Source organism: Lagopus muta, chromosome 19 (genome assembly GCF_023343835.1).
Source record: "Lagopus muta isolate bLagMut1 chromosome 19, bLagMut1 primary, whole genome shotgun sequence".
Taxonomy (NCBI): domain Eukaryota; kingdom Metazoa; phylum Chordata; class Aves; order Galliformes; family Phasianidae; genus Lagopus; species Lagopus muta.
This window is the reverse complement of record NC_064451.1, coordinates 9,067,332-9,087,243: the sequence shown is the minus strand read 5'-3', so window position 1 is coordinate 9,087,243 and position 19,912 is coordinate 9,067,332. Positions and strand designations below refer to the sequence as shown.

General features: G+C 39.4%; 1 protein-coding gene across 9 annotated transcripts in view; it reads left to right on the top strand.

Annotated features, from left to right (window-relative positions):
- The window catches only part of DENND1A (DENN domain containing 1A), a 172,119-nt gene that overhangs the window by 92,216 nt on the left and 59,991 nt on the right, over positions 1 to 19,912 (top strand). For all 9 annotated transcript variants that reach the window (XM_048966070.1, XM_048966075.1, XM_048966068.1 and 6 more), the window contains 2 exons: positions 7,422 to 7,523; positions 13,385 to 13,510. In XM_048966070.1, coding sequence (XP_048822027.1) covers positions 7,422 to 7,523; positions 13,385 to 13,510 — 228 coding nt within the window. The remainder of the gene's footprint in view (positions 1 to 7,421; positions 7,524 to 13,384; positions 13,511 to 19,912) is intronic.

The following is a 19,912-nucleotide window of genomic DNA, read 5'->3' as shown; positions in this document are numbered from 1 at the left end:
GACAGTTACAGTTCTCTTTTAGGCATTCCAGCCCTTGTTTTTTTTTTTTTTTTTTTTTTTTTTTTTTTTTAATGTTGAAAAGACCTGAAAAGAAGGAACTTGCTGTTAACATTAACACGAAACTGGCAGAAAAGCAGGCCTCACAGAAAGCGTCACATATAAACAATCCATAATAATTTGTCTGACTTTAAACCAAACGAACAACAACGACTAAAACAACCCACACCCTCTTAAAAGTGGAAATAACGCATTTCCTCTTGCTTCCCATACTGGAGAAACACTTGATGACTTTCCTTAAGAGTATCTGGAGCACATAAGCTATTAATTTAGATGCCTATGAAAATGCTTGCTCTTATTAATTGTGCCCCTTTACACAGGAAGCCTGAGTGCTGTGTATGTGCTTGATGAGGCATTCCTTCTCAGAAAGCACTGCCTCTCCACAGGAACTGAAATCAGTACTCAGTGCTGAACTGGAAGGCTTTGCATCTGCCCTTGGAAGTTAGTTGGCTTGTGCCCCTGTTTGAGATACGTGTGTTTAGAAATTTAAGCTTATTTGTTTAGGGTATGCAACAACTTATGATTCTGATTTTTCCATCGTATAAATTAATGCATATTACTAGAATATTTGTTTTTATATTGTCCATAAAATTTGTTACTTCTCTGGAAGTAGGTACTGATCAAACATTTTCTTTCATGGGAGCATATCTGTGAAACAATGATCCTCCCTGTCTTCATTGTAAATCTTCAGTATTATACTGTGTAGCTTTCCTTTTTCTTTCCCCAGTACTAATGTGAAATCAATTCTTAGAAGTCACCTTTTCATAAGCTAGATGGAACATTCAGGACTTGCCCCTGCTTCTGCTTGTACACAGATAATTTTTGATGCTCTTCATATTTCTAAATAAAGTACAGAATTTTAGTATGATGTGTTGGTGAATAAGCTGTTGATCCAAAAGTCAACATGCACATTTGTTTGCGCTTAGTATGTTTTTGTTACAGGGATTTCTGATAATTGCATTTGAATACTATGTAGGCAGGACCAGTGTAATATCTAGGGAGTAGCCTACCATACAATTTTCATATGGAGTAAGAGCTTTTCTGCTCGATGTCTGTGTCAGGTAATCATCTCCTTGCTTATTAGGGTCCCTCTAGTAAGAGGCCTGTTAGAGGGGGGGGGTAACATCTTGATGTGGGCACTTGTCAGCTTTCACATATCATCATCTTTCACAAAGACCTTCGTGGTCAACCTGGCGAAGGGTGTAGGAACAAAAAGCTGATAACTTCTTGTTAGAGTTGCTTTGTCTCGCTCCTGCCTTGCAGCTTAAGATATTGTAGCTCTTCCTTCCTCTCAGCTTTTCACATTGCAGGGCTCTGTAGGCCTTCCAAACTCCATCTGTAAAAACTCAGAAAAAACCGAGCTGCTCTTGGAGCAGCCAATTTTCATCCATTTCTATAGCTTGCGAAAAATCTGTTTAGTACTAAATCCAGTATGGCTTCTGAATAGCTGGAGATTCTGGAACGCACACGCATTGGCAAAGTGCAGTTTTTCAAAGTGCCTTATGAAGTAAATGAAATAAATAAAACTGCCTTCTCTCCTGCTCTTACGGATAAATTGAATTCTTTCCAATACAGCTAGATGTGTTTATTGAAAAATAAAATAAAATCACACAGTGAGCTATTGTGTATGTTGTTTGTTGACAAGTGCTGTATAATTTGTCTGTGCCTTGGGAGAAGGAAAGGTGACATCTGTCAAACAAACTAGACAATAGCTAGTTTACCTCATAGCCTGGTTTGGGTGTTGAAAGCTTATTTGCTTTCTCCTTTTCCTCATATGTAGGCTTATTTGCTAGAATAACTGTTCAGTAGCAACAGCAATTTGTTCTCGTGTTCCAACAGTTGAGTATTTTAAAAAATATTTTGCATTAATTTCTCCGTCTGAAAAATATTTTTATAAACAGCAAAGAAAATATTGTCATTATCCATTTTATTGTCATTATCCATTTTATTGTCATTTTCCATTTTATTGTCATTATCCATTTTTCACTAACTGCTGAAGTTTCAGTGCTTAGTCCTTTATAAAGTGTTGATTCACACGCTCTAGATTCAGAATAAGGGATTAATTCCTCTTTTCCCATTCCATTTAAGACGGGTGGACTGTCGTCTTCTGTAGAGCCCATGGGGGCCGGGTGTATGCAGGCTCACAGTTCTGCTCCAGCAGCTCTGCAGGATTTGTCGTTGTTGCATAGATGTTAGTGGAGCCTAAACCTGAGCACAGAAAACTGGTGTAAAGGGAAGAGAGAGTTTGGAGTGCAGGAAGAAGAATAATTTTCCAGCTTTGGTGTTGCTTCTGTGGACTTTTGCTCTCCCCATTTCACAACAGGACCTCTGGCAGAAATACCATAGCAGTTATAATGCTTTAAACGAAGTGCACCCTCTGTCTCACCTCAAAAGTTTTATTTCAAACCAGTGTGCATCTTGAAGTTAGTTTGCAGTCTCCTGTTATATGGGGTCTCTAGAAGGAACAGCTCTTTTAATGGAAAATGACAATTTTTTCTTACGATTAAAATATCAAACATATCCACTGACTGTTAAGTCTAATTTGCTGTGACTGAAATGTTCTCCAGTGAGATAAGATAATCTCCTGTTGTAGGTCAGAGGGCTCTGGCTGATATATGACTGAAAATCGTGGTAGAAAATGTAGAGCTGTGTTTTGTGCTCTTATTTTTCAGCTTTTCTATCATCACCTAGTTTGTCATTCTTTATAAGATTTCCATTTAGCAATCCACAGAGTAACTTCAAAGAAGGCTAAAAGTTTATAAGCTGTTGGATAAGCAAGGCTGGAGTTATCACATGAATAATGGAACATGCTTACAGAACTAATTGAATTCATATTAGACGAAGATAAGTACTTAGCACTGATAAATAACGAGATAGGGAGCTGAAACTCCATCAAACGAACACATCCCTTTCATAATCTTACTTTATGTTGTGCCTGCATGCTGCATGCTATTTTATTGTTAATGCTACAGCGAATCAACCTTTGTGTTACACACAGCATCAAACCGTGCTGGCAGCCTCTTACCTCGTGTTGTAGCCAGTGGTTTTTCCAGCAGCTGTCTGTAGCAAAGGCCTTCAGCCTGATCTCGCTGATGGCAGAGGAGTGTCCCTGCCCTGCTACACTGCCTGCTGGAATTTGGGCACATGTGGATCTCATTAAGCACGGGGAACAGCTCTTCTAGCTGTTTGGTTCTGAGCTGCTGACAGCAGAATCTGCTGTGCCAGGCTCCCAGCCATGGCGTTAGAGCAGTGCCTGGCCTGACCTCCCTTTGCTCAGAGCACAAACAGGACGTTTGGAAGTGATGTTAAAAATTAGAGAAGTATTTATTAGTTTACTTATCCATTCAGTTTTAAGGTTCCAGTCACTTGAGAGCTTTTTCTGAGACTTTGGAATCTTAATTCTTTTAAAATTCTCCAGAGTGAATTTGTGAGTGAAATTTGGTCAAAGTGGGTTTCTAGCATCCTTTCTTGGCACCAAAAAGAGAAGAGCATTTTAAAACATACCAAATTACTTATTGAACTGTCTTTTATCCAACTGTTGGAAGAAACAAAAATGATGGTGTGTTTATATAAGAGATTCTGGAGCGGATGCACTCCGGGCAGGTAAGTGTTACTGTGACTTGTGCAGCACCAGGAGGCACGGTGGTGGCTGCAGGTTTGCTGCCGCTGTCCCGCGGCGTTAGAGCAGCACCGGTGATGTCTGTCACTCAGTTGGCAGCAGCTGCCTGCGATAAGGATCTGGAGAATCACCTGTGCAGGATCAGGGTTCAGCACATCAAGGTCGGGGCAGTGGCGGAAGAGTGGAAGATGCACGGGGGGCTCGGGCCACCTGCTGTGCCCAGATCAAAGGGGCGCGGGGTCAGGGGGCACAGCCAGCGCGGCCGGGCCTGTCTGCGGAATCGCTGCTTCAGGTTGTAAATCTGAGGGTGATTTCATTAAGTCCTTCTGGCTGCTGTTGGGGCATGAAATAATAAAATTTTATATCCGCTGCCTTTCCTGCTTCTGGCAGCCAGATTGACACATTGTTGTCTGCAGTGTTGTGGTGTTCTTAAGAAAATAAATGGAAACTATTAACTAATTAGAGGCGAGTCATTAAGCAAATGGATTTTAACTAGTGAATCATGCTTCCATAATAGCTTCACATATTATGTACAAAATAGCTATTGAAATATGAGGGCTATTTTAAGATTCAAAATAATTACTGGAAAGTGAATTTTCTGTGCCATTGCCATGTTTTCAATACATTGATCTCTGTGTGTCTGGCCATCAAACCTCATGGTCGGGTTGCTTCATGTCTTGGCACTGTGTTTTTTAAAGGAGTTATCCAGTGCCATTGTTCAGCTAAGTGTGACTCGGTGGTTTTTATGGAAGGAGAAGCAAAAGCTGCCAGCAGTAAACGGTGAAAATAAAGTAACGTTTAGTACAAATGGCATTAGTATTATTGATGTATATTTCTTCTAGCATATGACCCAAAGTACAACAGAGGTGCACCTCTTAACATTGCTATATAGTTTCTTAGTGTTTTTGCTAACTTTCACATAAAACATTTAAATTACTCCAAGCGTGGCTGCTTGTGAGCAGGACAGGTTGTACTAACTGCTCCTTATTTACTGACCTAGTGTTTAAGGCCCCCTGGAGTTTGTTTGAAAAGTTAAGAGATTTTCACAGTAAAGGTGCCATTTCTGAAATTTAAAGTGCTCTTTTCACCAGGAGATAAGTTCTCTCTGATTAAGTCAGTAATTCTTACTAAGCCATGTTTATAGAGGCCATAAACAATGGGTTCAGTGTGCTTGTTAAACCAGCTTTCCTTACCTCTCCACTCTTTTAAACAGAGACATATAAAATAAAAGGCAGGTGTAGATGTTAGTCCAATTTGGTTGGGTTTAGATGATTAATTATAGCTATAAGGAGTCCAGGAAGGATGGTTAAAAAAGGCTTGCAGTTGTAATCTGTGATGTTCAGTTTCACTGAATCACTTCTTTTGACCCAGCAAATCTCAGGTGTGCAGAAAGTTTAGATAAGCAAACTGTAATATTCATATTTCCTCTTGTTTTTACGCTCCACGTTTTCTGCACAATCTGAGCGTACCGACTGTAAGTCCGCTCTATTCAGCAGGTATCATCTCACTTGTAAATTTTGTTTTTGTATTCAGGAAGTTATGAAATGTGGATGTATACAGCTGTGTGGCTGTGTGCAGCTTAGTGGCTGCTTTTCTATAATTTGAGAAAACTGGTACAACTTGCAAGGCATACCTGTGAAATAACCTACATGTTGTTGCAATTTGCAGTGTGCAGTGGGATTTAATATGAAAACAGCAATTGGATGCTTGGAGTTTTTACTGAAATTCCAGCAGAGTAAATGCATTAATTTCCAGGTTCAGCTCGGCTGATGCGTACTGCATCATTCAGCAAAAGAACCATTTGATTATTTTCAAAAGCCCTTAAGTCTGTCTGATAATATCTTTATTAAAAAGCATAGCGATATGAATGATAGCAGATGAAAACAGATCATGGTGAATCAATCAGTCTGCATTTCTCTGGGATATGGCACAACTGGACCATTGAAAAGCTGTATTTTTTTCAATGCAGTGCCAGAGAGATGCTATAAATCAAGTTATTCTCTGGTGTTTTATTAAATTTGAGCGTTTGTCTGCAGGGAAATCCACCGTCTTAATACGACTGTTGAGGTGTTTAAAGTAAGGTTGTGCTCTTTACTCTGTAAAGGTAGAGCACAGCATTTAAATGTTAGCCTGCCTTTCTGATACAGTCATTTATAGTCCATGCATTGTGAACTGAATCCCGTTGTGTGCCGTGGCAGATACGTGCTGGTGAAAAGCTGTACAGCTGCAGAAGATGCCAATGTTTTGCTGAAGGGAAAGTTCAAAATCATCACTAGAGTTACAAAAACACCCATCGACAAGTTTGGGCACATTTGTTGCTTCTTTGGCAGGAATCAAGAGAAGGTTTTAATTTCTTCTGTCTTGTCCTACTAGCACTTGATTTTGACAAGCTTCTGGCTTTAGTTAAGTACGTTGCAAGACCTTTTTGTATGGGCTTTTTAGACTCCTCTGAGTATAAGAGATTTTTAATTTTCTGAAACAGGAAGGAGCAAATCAGTTTGTCTGGTGCTTCCGGACTCCTAGAAGGAGCGAGGCTCCTGGATTGCTTTAGAGTTTATCAGATGCAGCCAAGGGAGTGACCTTTGGTTCCTGGAATGGGGAGGAAAGTACCTTGGTTTATCATGCGGTACTTGTGCTTTTTGTATGGAAAGCATTAAACAGGGTTTTTTGCCATTTAAGTTAAAGAAAATGCTCGCAGAAGACTTAAATTTAAATGTCTTCAGAATGTTTTAATAGTTATTGGCTTTTTTGTTTGTTCTCCCCCCACCGCTGCTATAACTACACAGCAGCTTTATTTATAGACAGAGAACTGAGCCTTGAAAACTGAAGGTAATTATTTAGATGCCTAAGGCTCAACGTTGCCATTGTTTTAGAGCTCTAGTTCCTTTCTTTTAAGGAAAACAATTCCCTCCACCCCACAAAATCTTAATTAAAAAATGTGAATGTTTATGTTCATTTTCTTCCTTGATAACATACATTTAGTACTGCATATAATAAGTATTTGGGTTCTTGAATGTTTGTTTACAGTGCAGTGGGAAATTTCCTTGATCACCAGATCTTGCAGTTACACTTCTTCTGATTTTGAATTTACAAAGCTGAATTTGCAAAGGGCATAACTGTGTACAGTTAGTAAAAACAAAAAGCCAACAGCAAAAAAAAAAGAACAGAACACTATGATTCAATTGAGTTAATAGTGGAAATAGTGTTAAAATGAATGCTTAAATATCGTTCTTGTTTCTCTGCATTAGAGATGCAAGATTCAGCACAAGTTCGGAAGCCAAGCAGCATCCTTTACTTAATACATGTCTTACCTACTGGAAAAAACAGTAATTATTGTTATTTAAATTAGTTTACAAATACGAAAAAATAAGCTTCAGATCTTTACTTAGCTAGAAGCTGTTCAACATACAAACTGTGTATCAGAGCTAAGATGAACATTAGCAGAGCTGCTTGAAGCAACTCCTTGCTTGAATACTCTTAAGCAGTGACCTTGTGGTTCCCAACGTTTCAGAATGAGCAATCTCAGGAGCTCCCTTCCACAAATAGAATGTTAATTCTTGAACACTGCAAGATAAAAGAAATGAGACAAGCAGTGACAGAAAGACAGGAATGTTGGTGTTTTCTTTAAATGTTCGAGTATTGTAACACCATGATGTCATGCTGTCAGTTGTGTACTTTATGCATAGGAATTAACTCCTTGTATTTATGCCTTCTTTCTCCTTCTCTTAAATTTGCTTATCTTTAGAAAGTGAGAAACATGGCCTTAGAAGATGTAGTGATTCTTAACGTAGACACCAACACACTGGAAACCCCTTTTGATGACCTTCAGAGCCTACCTAATGATGTGGTATGTATTAAATTATTTTATTCAACCATTTCATTACTTAGAAACGTAGATCCATTTGACCTGTTTGTACATTCAAGTGTCTCATTGTGCTGCCCTTAATATTCTGAGTAAACTGTTCTACCTCACTTGAGTTTTAATGAACACTGTGCGTTTTTTATGCTGAACTTTGATACTAAGTGGACTGTTTCATATTCACTTCTATCAGTGCTCAATGAAAATAATTAATGAACTTATTTTTGTTCTCATTCAAACTTCTGGTAATTTATTTTTTAATAATTTGATAGAAATGTAATACTAGTGCTTGATCTACCCCTTTATTGGGCAAAAATACATCCAGCTCGTTACTTGCTGCTATAATTATCTTCAACAAAGAGTGGAAATGTGAATAAGAGCGTAAGAAGATATTTTTGAGTCAGAGGGTGACTGCTTAGGAGAAAAAGGGGAAAATCTGTGGGGATTTTTTTTGTTGTTTTGTTTTTAACTAGTTCAAAATATTTGCTGTCAGTTAGATCTATACCTTTTTATGTGTAGTTGAGAAATAGAATTGATATGCAGGGAGCTCAATATAAGCTGGTCTGTTTGACGAAAAATTCAAGTAATGGTGAATACCCAGTGCCTCCTACTGTGACATCCCATCATTTCTCTATGATCTGTGATCCATTCTTCGAAAACAGTGAGCTGTAGATAAAAGGTCCGTCTTGATTGTGAGCATGTTGGCTTTAGTCAAGCATTTAGTCTATAAAAGTTACTTCCATGAATCTTTCTGGCTTTTTATAGTTTTTCATTTTGATTTCACTCCCAGCATCCAAGTCTGCCAGCTGGTCATCACTCATGCCATTATCCGCAACCCGGGGAATGACAGACTTGTAAATTTCATGAAATTATGTAAGAAATGTCTGGATAGCAGTGAGTGCTGGGCCTCAAACATGTATATGATTTGTCAACAATCAAGTATTATATTAGACTTTATGAGACTTCATTAAAGGAGCTGTTGTAGGTGCACTGTAGAACATCAGAAGAGACTTCACCAATAAACACAGAACTTCAAGCTTTGGAATGCAGTAAATTTTAAGAGACTTCCTTCCTTTCGTTATTTACTTTTACTTTACTTTTTTAACAGTAAAGAGTTGTGTTTTATTAGTTCAAATTTCTTGATTCAGTTTTCCACAGGTCTATTTAAAAGCTACATTTTGTCTTGGAGGATGTTTGGAGCATAGCAGAGGAAGTGCTGCCAGCAAATTCAATTAACTGGCATGGCTCACAAATAGCATATAGGGTGTAATTTTTTTTTTTTTTTTTTTTCACAACTGCTATATAAATACATCTGGGATTAATATTTGTTGTAACAAAGCCTAAACTTGAATTGTGTTGCTTTGCATAATTAATATTTGGGATCACTGTTTATGTCTTACTTAGCTTTGTTTCATTATTTTTGTTACCTAGATAATAAAGTATTCTCCTCTAGGTCTTTTCCTTTCCCTCATACTGCTTAATATTTGGCTTTGACCACTAGAGAGCAGCTGCTCTTCTTTGCAAGAATTGAATTTCTGTCAGTTCTTTCATGCATCATGTGTTTGGAACTGTAAGTGGATCAAGTTGTTCATCTCAGCAGGGAGACTCTAAAGCCAATCCATTATACTTTTTTTTCTTTCTTTTTCTTATTTTTTTTTCTTCCCTGGGAGGATGGGGAGATTCTGAGTGTGTGTCCCTCCATGGATCTCAGTCTAAAAAGATACATTTATGATCTGAGAAACTAAAAATGTCTTCAGCAGTTTCATTGCTCATAAATGGCTGTTTTGTCAAACTATTCTGCCAGTTTTCAACTCAGTGTGAATACCAAGTAATTCATGTACTGCTGAATATACATGATATTTACTTTGCTAAATTAAATGTGCTTATTTTCAGTAGTGAGGACAAACATCTGTGTGATGCATTTGCCTTTGAGTAATTAATCCAGTGGAACAATTGTAAAGCTCTTTTTATTTTTCCCCCTTTCCTTAAACAGCTTTCTAAATCAAGTAACTTAATGCCTTGAAGCCCTATGATTACTTTGGAGTTTGGAGTAGTGGACCTTACTCAAGTTTCAGGATAGTGATGTTGCTACCTGTACAGCTGATTCTCAGCCATCTAGGATAAACTTTCATTACTGCCTTGTACTGTCCAGATGAACATGGGCTATAGTGCAATGTCTTCCCAGTTAACATTTGTGTTTCAGGAGCAGGATAGTATTGAGACAGTTCAGGTGGAACCAAATTAAGTCGTTTCTTTGCCTTGGTTACCTCGGCAGTACCTGGTAGCAAGCAGAATTCAGGTTGGGTCCCTGAAAATCAAGCTGCGTATTGCTGTGTTACCGATTAACTGGAACGTGAAAAACTGTCCCTCCATCACCTTCTGCTTCTGATAGCTTGCTGAAAATCTGGCAGCATGAGAGCACCCTGGGAAGTAACTTTCCTTTAAAATAGTCAATATTAAAAAAAGAGATTTATTAAGGACTGTGATTACAATAAGTGCATCTGCTGCTGACAAGTCTCCTACACCACCGTCTGTGTTGCAAGGAATAGCAAAGAGAGGGGGTAGTAATTTTTTTTATGCAACCCTTATGGATTTATCATGTATTTCCAAATAAGTGTCATCTTCTAGGCTCAGTTGTAGCCAGAGCTTCATATTACATGGAACAGAACAAAAGCTGACACTGTCAACTTGAGTTTTATTAAATGAAGCCGTGATGCAATGCCTAATGTACAGTATACAGCAGTAAAAAGATCTTACGTATCTTATGACTGTGTTTGTACACTTGTACTGTTCTATGAGTATTTTAGGCTGTCAGTAATTTGGTTTTGTCCACTCGATAGCAAGTTGCTACAAGTGGGAAGCCTGTATTACAGTTTTTCCACTTAGTGGGAAATTAACTGCTTGCAGAAGAGCAAGAAGTACTAAAGTACAACTCTATAGGAAAACCATTTCCTTAAAGGTGAATCCATTTTTATTTCTTAGACTGTGTTTGCAATAGAATGTTTCTTGCTTTATTCATGTTGACAACTGAAAAGCCTTGGACCTAATTAAAAGAATTTTCACTAGCACCTTTACTGAACCATTTCATTATGCTGCATTGCACAGATTGCATTTTGAAACATGGTGATAGTTTAAATCTGACCTTTAAACCTGAACTGCCAGAAGTATAAAAATCTTCTTTAAAGCACTCTCAGAGTAGACTGCATGTATATGTGTCTGTTTGGCTAGAAATAATCTTCATATTGAGTGGTCACAGTCTTGTTTTTATAAAAGCGCTACTGTTTCTTTTAGGCAAGAGAAAATCATGATTTTGCTTGTGTACTGAGCAGAGCTTTGTACTGCAAAATCTAACTGGTCCTGTGTATTAACTTTTACCAGAGTAAAAAATGAACTTTTTTACTCCTGTTAGTCTCTTAACATTTCATTTTCTTAAAATTATGACGTTTCTATTGCAGTGACTTGATAGGGGGAATTAATGGGTGCATACATAAAACAGACATCATACAGTGTTAGATTTAATCTGAGGAGGGAACAAATTATCTGAAAGCTTAAGGAATAAGGAAAATATCTATCAGTGTTCTATAGAGAAACTGAAACTTTCAGTTTGTTGTGCAGCTGAGAATAGTCTCTTCCTTCTAGACAGATGGCAAGTTCTTTATCTTCAAAGTAATGGTTAAAGAAAACCACATACAAACGTGTTTGAAATGGATTTGGAAGTTTTTCATGGGCAGAGGCATTTTATTTCATTTTTGAGAACTACCTGTAAACAATTTACTTAATACAGGAAATGAAGTCCTATTTCATGTTTACAACTATCATCAGACTCCTTCAGACATGAAAGAGTTTGGTGTGCTGTTCAAGTTTGAAAATCTGATTAAGCTGTTACACTTGGAGAATGACAGAAGTCCTTGAGAGATCGTAATCTCACTGAGCAGCGCTGAGCTTGATTTTGGGATGCAGTAGACTTTGCACTGAATCTCTTGTCCTGTATGATGGCAGCATGTTCTTATAGGTTCATTAGCGCGTGGATCATTGACATAAGCCACGGCATCCCGATTTATAAACAGTACTGGACGTGCTCTTGATTACTGCTGTTACCCTAAATAGCCGTAATGTAATGAAAGTTCTTCTATAGCTGAAGCTGCAGGGGAAAAAAAAAAGTAAAAAAAAAAAAAAAAAAAGTAAAGGCAAATCTTTTTCAAATTGTTTTAATGAAAATAGGTGGCAATATCTAGTTTTATATGTTTATGTATTTAAAACCTAGCAACAAAATGAGGAATTATTCCCTTCCCTTTGCAAGGAACAAGTGAGTGATGTGCTTTCCAGAGAGGTAAAACTGAAGCACCTGAGCAGCTGATTCCTAAAACCAAATTACTGAAGGGAAGCTTGTAGCAAAACTCCATGGCAGAAAAAACTCATTTGATAAAATTTCGGAGATACAGATGAGGCAAGACTATGCTTTTTGTTGTGAGATGGAGAATGAGATTCTGGAAAGGTCTTGGAAGTTAATTTGAACACGTGAACCATTGGTGTAGCTTTGTGAGGTGCTGTTCATGCTCTCAGAAAACAGTGGTTGTGTTCACTGTGGTGGAATCTCCCAGTTGTGTAAATTGTACTCCATATCTGTTCTGTGAAGTGTTTAGAGCTGCCCCAAAGGAGTTTTTCAGAATAGCATTTGAGTTAAAGAAAGTCTCGCTTTTTGTTGGTTTCTTTAAAGTCACAATACACACTTTTAGGAGTCGTGATCTTGTGCAAATCAGGGTGGGTGGGGGTTTCTGCCTCCCTCGGCAGTGCCGGCTCCTTCCTGCCTTCCCCTTAAGGAATCCCACTGCTCTCAGCTGCCTTAAAAAGCACTGGTGGAATTTGTTTCCAGATTGTTGTTTTTGTATTGCTGGGTGTTCCGTGAGATCTGTCTCAAAAAATTACTTGTCCTAGTTCTGTCTTCAGTACCAAAAAATTGCTACTGACATAACTATTTGTTAATGATTTAACAATCCCGATAGCGGTTGCAGCACAGGCTCAGCAAGCTTGATGTTCGACTTTGAAAGGTTTTTTATCTCCTTTTATGGCCTGTGTTTGGGAGAGAAAAGCGCTGTCACTACCAATAGCGTATAGGTACACCACCTTCCTTCAGCAGCTCTCAGCAGTAAAGGTATCAAACTAAGAACCTCCTTGTGTGTCTGAGCAGCGCTGAGTGCAGAGAACAGCAGCGGGTGACCCTGTACAACTTCAGCCCTGCTGTACGTAGGAAACATCTGCATGTGGAGGGCAGGGCAGGGCGGGCACCGCGGGGACGGAGCACATGGACTGTTCTGAGGGACAGAATGGTGTGGGCTGGAAGAAGTGTTGGGCTTGGAGCTCTGCCCTGCGCTGGGTGCTGGCACTCAGGTGTGGGGCTGCAGCCAGTTGTGGGCCGCAGGGCGCAGCCATGCCCATGGGTCAGGCGGTGCCTCAGGGAGTGAGATCGTGGGAAAGGCCTTCTGACTTCAGTTTAATATCGGTACAAACATCTTTGTGAGTCTGAAGTTTAATTCAGCTGATTTTTTTTTTCATGAATTCTAATCAAGAGTGGCACAGAACTCCACGGGCTGCATTCAGAACAGTGCCCGGTGTTGGTGTCTGTGTGGAGGGAGGGCTGAGATGAAGCCGTTGTCATCCTGATGGTTCCATAGTAGTCATTCCTGGGAGGACAGAAATGGCAGAGGAATGATTTTGGAGCAGAAGACTTCAGCTCTGAATTAATGATGTCCTTTTTTGTTGTAACTGTGAGAGCTTTTTCTTTAGCTGCGTCCCGTGGTGCGAAGCTGTTTGTGATACGAGAGTCACCTGCACTGGTGGTGTGATTTCAGGTTTCTGCTCTGAAGAACAGATTGAAGAAAGTTTCTACAACCACTGGAGATGGTGTTGCCAGGGCTTTTCTAAAGGCGCAGGCGTCTTTCTTCGGGAGCTACAGAAACGCACTGAAAATCGAACCTGTAAGTGGGGAAGAAGTTGGGATCTGTGGGTGGGCAGGTGGGGCTGACAGGCGTTCAAAGCGCGTAACCCACTGCCTGCAGTCTGTGTTTGGGCAGCCTGGAGGACCAGCTAATAGAGAAATGCAGCAGGCGTGGTTGGTCACACAGGGAGAAAACCTCTCTCAGGAGAGGGATGGGAGTTACTTCCTTTAGAAGAGAACAAAATTAGGAAAAAGATGATAAAAATGTCTTCGTTAATGATCACAGGATGCACAGCTGACCATTTTCTCTCTCAGCAAAACCTCAGTATTCGCTGTACTGTTTTTAAAGGCAGTAAACAATTTGTTTCTTTTAATGTGATTTATGCGTAAATTTGAAACAAGTAAGTGCAAATTATGGAATCATGGGGTTTAAGAAGCTAGTAAAAATTAGTAAAGAAATTGTGCTTTTACAAAAAAAAAGGTCTGGAGTTCGAACTACTGACACTAAACATTCTCATAGGGAAATTTAATCTCGTGCTTCTGGTTCAAAGCTGATCTGTAGTTAGCAATGATTCCGTGCCATCTGAGCGGGGGAAAGATTTTTCAGTACTTGATCCTTTATTTTATTGCTTCTAGTGAGGCATCTGCTCCTGGCTTACTGCAAGGGCTTCGTGGACTTAAATACAAGTAATTCCAGCCAAATTCACTTATTTCCATGTTTTGTGACATTTCTATGAGGTACATAGGAGGTTTCTATTAAAGTGTGTGCGTTAGCTGATAGACAGAGTCAAGGTGTCAGAGATGGTGTGATGAACATTGAGGTATAATTTATGAGATGCATTCCAGAAATATGGGAAATGGCACAAATAAAAATAATAAACGTAGAGTGTTCTGCAGAACACTCTAAAAAGTGCCATATATATTCTGTTCCCGTCCCTAATCTAAATTAGGGGAAATTTAAGCATGTGCAGTGACAGATCTCAGGGTGGTGGTCACAGGCTTATTTGATCTACTGCTGTTTAGACCACTGGCTGCTTCAGAGGAAGTCTGTAGAGGGGAAACCGTACTCTTGCCTTAATGCCATCATCTCTCATCCACAAACATTTGGAGGTAGAGCAGAAAGTTGGTGGTACCTGCGGAGAGCCTGAATACCCCTGGGAGATGCTAAAATGCATTCTGAGTGTACGTGGGGAGGGTAAATGAGGAGAATGAGAATGAAGGCTTGCTAGTTGAACAAAGGTATATTCTGTGTTCTGCTTTTCTGTGAAGACTATTTGTCTACGTGCCAGACATTATTAGTACTCTCCCATCTAATTTTAGTCACTGTGTAAAAGAAAGGGAGTTGGATGGCTAGCATAGTGTTTGTTGGGGTTGAAGATGTTTCTATTATTAAAATCTCATCATTCCTATTGTATGTTTTACATGTTATTCTTAATGCCGAAGGGAAAACTACTTAGTCTGAATTTTAGGGTCTCGTTAGCACCATCGAATAAGCATCACTCCAAGAAGCCATATTCAGGGTTCAGAAGGGACACTTGAAATCAGTGTGATTCCTTCCACTTCTTACTAGGGGAAATGCACGTATGGTGTATGTGGGGGAAAAAATAAATAGCATCCACTTGTGTGTGCATAGTTGGGTGTAAGTATTGTGCTTTCAGAGGTGAAATAGTGGCAGATATTTGAATTGTTGTCCATATAAACAACAAAGATGTCAGGGAGACTTCCCTTTATTTACACGGGCCGTCTTGTTCTCTGATGCTCCTCCCAGTAGTTGCCAGGCAACTCTGGGAATATTGGTGTGTGCTTTGCCTGGGTGTGTGTGAGATTATCTAGTTAAGGAATTCGTGAAGAAAAATAAAAATTTAAATTGCTTTTCTGGAAATACCATCTGGTATTTTGAAGGCTGAATGTTAAAGATGAACATTCCAAATTAGTTGACAATGGCACATCCCTAGAAATAGCAACTTCAAGGCACAGCTAACCTCAGGAAGTAGAAGAAATTTCATTTGTGTGTGGTTTCATCAAAGGAAACACGTAAACATAGTTGCACAGATATATTATAAAATGTAATTCTAAGGATCAAGAGGTAAAAATTTCAAAACATTGTTTCCTAAGTCATTTTATACATTAAAAATCTTATTTCTGATTATAAATTTTAATATCATGTTCTATGTAAAAGACTTGCAAAACATAGCAGGTGTTTCTTTCGCGTGCTGAGCACATCAGGATCAAATGACCTTGGTTCTGTTTCCAGTTCTGCCACAGGTAGCTTGTAAGGTATTGAGGGGTCACACAACTGCTCTACACTTCATTTTGAAGTATGCCAACAGTGAATGCAGTTACTGAGAAACTTTTGTTGCTGTTGGGAAAACTGTGTTTCAGGGTTAACTGAAAGCTCTTAGAAAACTTCATCTCAAGTAGATGCAGCAAAGCTGCACGCAGTAGTCCATAGAGCAGCAAAATGATCAGAAAATGTACTCAGTATTTTCCCAAAAGAAAATGTGAATATAATAGTAACTCATCATCACTGGCAATTTGGAACGTAGCCGACATCTTGCAGCTTAAAGCACTGTTTTCTGGTGTGGAGCACTTCAGATGCTGCTCTGGAAATTCCGCTCTTTGCTCTCATGCAGTTGCATCTCCTTAGATGAGCTCTTACTCTGGAAGCTTCTAATCCAAAGATTGTAGTCTTACGTCCTGTACATCCAAACCAGCACAAAAAGGGAGTCGCTGCTGCTGTGAACCTTCTGAGGAGTTCAGTAGCTACGACTTCTGCAAGAAAGCGCATATCCAGATAGTGCAAACTGCAACTGCAATCAGAAGTGATGATGTAACATGATCACTGATTCATTTATGTTTCCTACTGTGCATACGTGCTTCTGGAAATTGCTTTAAGCCAGATTGATTGTGTGAAAGCATATCTCTTCCATGTGGTGTACTTACATCTCCATAAACCTCTGCTGCTGTCAGGCTCGGTAGATCACTTTAGAAGTGGTGTGTTTGCTTTGGCTGGATGCAGATTGATGCAGATTGTTCACATTAAGAATGTTACTTAAAGCAGGGATGCCATTGGGAGCACTTTGTTCAACTGAACGATTTTTTAAAAATGCCCAATTTTTTGCCGTTTGTGGAGGGGATGTTTTCATCGCACTGCTGTACCTTTGGGTTGTTTGTAGTACTTCGAAGTTGTGTGGATTGGTAACCGGGAGGAACAATGAGCGCTGTCATCTGCGCCGCGGGTGTCGTCCGTGCACTTTGCTATGCTGACACCTAGCGGTTAGCAGCAGCGTTTCGTGGATCTTATTTCCCTGATGATCTTTGTTAAGAAACAAACATCATCACATCTGTGGTGTAGGTAAGTTCTGCCTGGGTTCACTAAAAGCAGTAGCAGGTCGGGTGTGATGCAGTAGAGTGACTTGGCTTTAAGTTTGTCGTGTCCTGTAGGTAATGTAAGTCACACGGATGCTTTTTCACCCAGAACTCGTGTGGCAGCTCAGCAGCAGGCTCCAAGTTTGGCATCTTCTGAAATGGTGAGCTTTGCTGTGTGCTCTCTGGGTACGTGGTCACTCCAGTAGATATTGCAACAGGCCTTATGTATGCTGAGTGCAACTTATTTTTTTGCTGGGAGATTTGAAAAGCTTGTTTACTTGCACCGTGTAATCGAAACACTTCAGTTTCCAGATCTTCGTTCCTTTTCTATTTTGTTGCTGTTAGTACACTGTAAGGTGAAAATTTAGGTGTTTTTCTTGAGTGCTGCTATGTTTTAATGGATAACTAAGGAAGTTCATTTTAATATTCATAACACAAGCAGATATCAGCAGCTACGTGCTGCTGCAGGTAGTTTTTTTCTTCAACTTCACAGTTTTGATTTGATAATTTCTCATTCATGCAGACACTGCAGACTTTGGTATTTTCTTAATGACTCAGTATACATGGCATGCTGAACTGAGAGGTATTTGTAATACAAGGTGAAATAAAGTAAATTGTTTTCCTGCTGATCTGCCTCTGAAGAAGCCTGTCTGTGCATGAGATGTTGGTGTTTGTCTGTATTTGAATCATGCCGCTCTAGTTTGTTTTTAAAGTTGATTATGGATTTATTAATGCATATTAGAGTGATGAACTCTGCCTTCTGGATGAAAGTTTCTTTCTTATATTGTCAAACCTGTATCAATCTGATTTTGGTGGAAATGACAAGCATCTAGCATCTTTTACACTGGATTCATACAGTAGCAGTATATCTGGGTGCTTGCAGTATGTGCCAGTTTGTGGTTCTAATTTGTAACAAAGTCTCTGAGGGGGTGAGATTAATGCAGTTGCCATAGTTGTAGTGCAGTCTGCACTATTTGGCTTTTGCTGTTTTCTTGAGCCCAACAAAATCCTTCATTGCTTTGCTCTCCTTGAGAGGCCCTTCTATCTGCAAATGAATTGGAATGAAGCAGTAACTGTGTCATCTATTGAGTTTTGCACTCTTTCTAAACAAATTAGTCTGAAAAGTGGGGAGGAAAATAGCAAAGGAAACTGACTGTATTGTAAGCGTAATTATAATTTCATGTGGGCACTGTGAAATCAATGTCAAAATAGAAAAAATTGGTTTTAGCATCATGTGAAGCATTAGTTTATTTTTATGCCTTCATGATTAATTAATCAATATTACTCAGGTGTATCACCTGTCCAGCCATTTCTTGTATAACTGAATATGTAAATTAAATACTCTTCAGATAAAACAAAATCTCAAAGGACAGAGTGTGAGTGTGCTTTTGCACTTCCACTTGCTGTGGACTCTCCTTGGTGCAGTCAGTTGGTGATTTATCAAGTGGACAACTGTGTCTTAAGACTTTATGAAACTCTTTGTAATCTTAATATGAAACTGTGCCTGTTGGAATTAGATAACTCAGTTTTCAAACTGCTTTATCTGAATTACATTATATGTATGTACACATCATTTTCTTAGTTCTATTCTCCTTTCAAGTCCTGCTAATTCATGTTTGAATTCTAAACAGAGGAGATGGTGTACTACTATTTTTCGTAATTGGAACTTCAGTGCAAATTTTCTGTGAGCAACTGTGGGGAAAAGGAAAGACCAATGTGAATAGAAAAAATAAAATGTGTTCTTTTAGAACAGTAACATTCAGTTCATGGTAAAGAAATGAGTCTTTTCAGTTTGTGGTTTTGTCTTACTTCCTCAGCAGTGTAGGGGCATCTGGAGGAAGTGCAGGACATTGGACTTTCATAAGGAACATGTAATAAAACAAAGGTATCTCCTGTATTGCATTTCCAACTTTCCTGCCTTGTTGCAGGAGTGTAGAGACATCCCTGGAGAGTTGTTCTGTGCTCTTGTTCTCTGCTGCCAGTTTCTGTTATCCACTCTGGTAAAGATAGCAGTCGTATGTCTGCACTGCTGTGTGCCCACACCTCTGGGGAGGTGGGTTTTGATGGCACTTCCCTCGGCAGTTTGCTGGCCTCTGAGCTCTCCCTGTCTGCAGGGCACACAGCCTTCTTGGCCCTGCTTCCACCAGTGCCCCTGCAGCACACAGCATGGAGATGTGCTGCAGTTCTGATGTTGTGTTGGTGTTAAGATTTCGCAGTGTAAGATACTTCAGGTGTGGTGTTGACTTATCAGTTGTAATTAGGTATTAACTTTGATTCCATTCCTGTTACAAATTCCCTCCTCAGAATCTGGGCCAGTATCACAGTAAGGATTTTCCCATACTCTGAGGATAGTTTGGTCACCTTTTTTGTTTTTGTTTTTGCACCTCTTAGAATTTTTATGCTTCTGGGAATCATAAGAAGTGCAGTGAAACGTCGATACACATCAGAGCAGCGATGTGATGCTGTGACGTAAGGCCAGTGCATCATTTTATATCAGTCTCTTTCTCAGACAGGCACTGTCATTTCCTTTAACAATTCCAGAGCTGTGAGATCCAAGTGGGACAGATGTCAGAAAAGCAGAATAGATAACCTGTGATGCAGAGTAAAAGAGCAAATGCCAGATTAGTCTGACTGGAAGTTTTGTTGCAATATGTGCATGCAGGAGCACCAAACGTTTGTGTTACATACTAGTGCGTAATTCACTTTGAAAATGCTTTGTAGCAGTTGATGCTTTGTCTTCTGTGGTCTGATTGTTGCCATGGTGATTTTTTAATGATTTTTTTTATTTTAAAGTTACTCAGTGCAAGGGTAAACAGTTGTGTCCAGCTCCCAGGACCTGCCACAACTCAGTTACTTCCATATAACTACCACTTGTGTTTCTTTTTTTTCCCCTCCAGATGTAAGTTTTAAAGATATGCATTGTACACAGAGCAGATGGATCCTTTTCATGAGAGTTGTCTTGTTATGCCAGAGTCTTGCAGGAGCATTTGTTCACAGATAGAAAAACCAATTAAGGAAGTGTGCCGGTGAACACGCTGCGTGTGTACAAACTGCTCAGAAAAAAACACTGCAG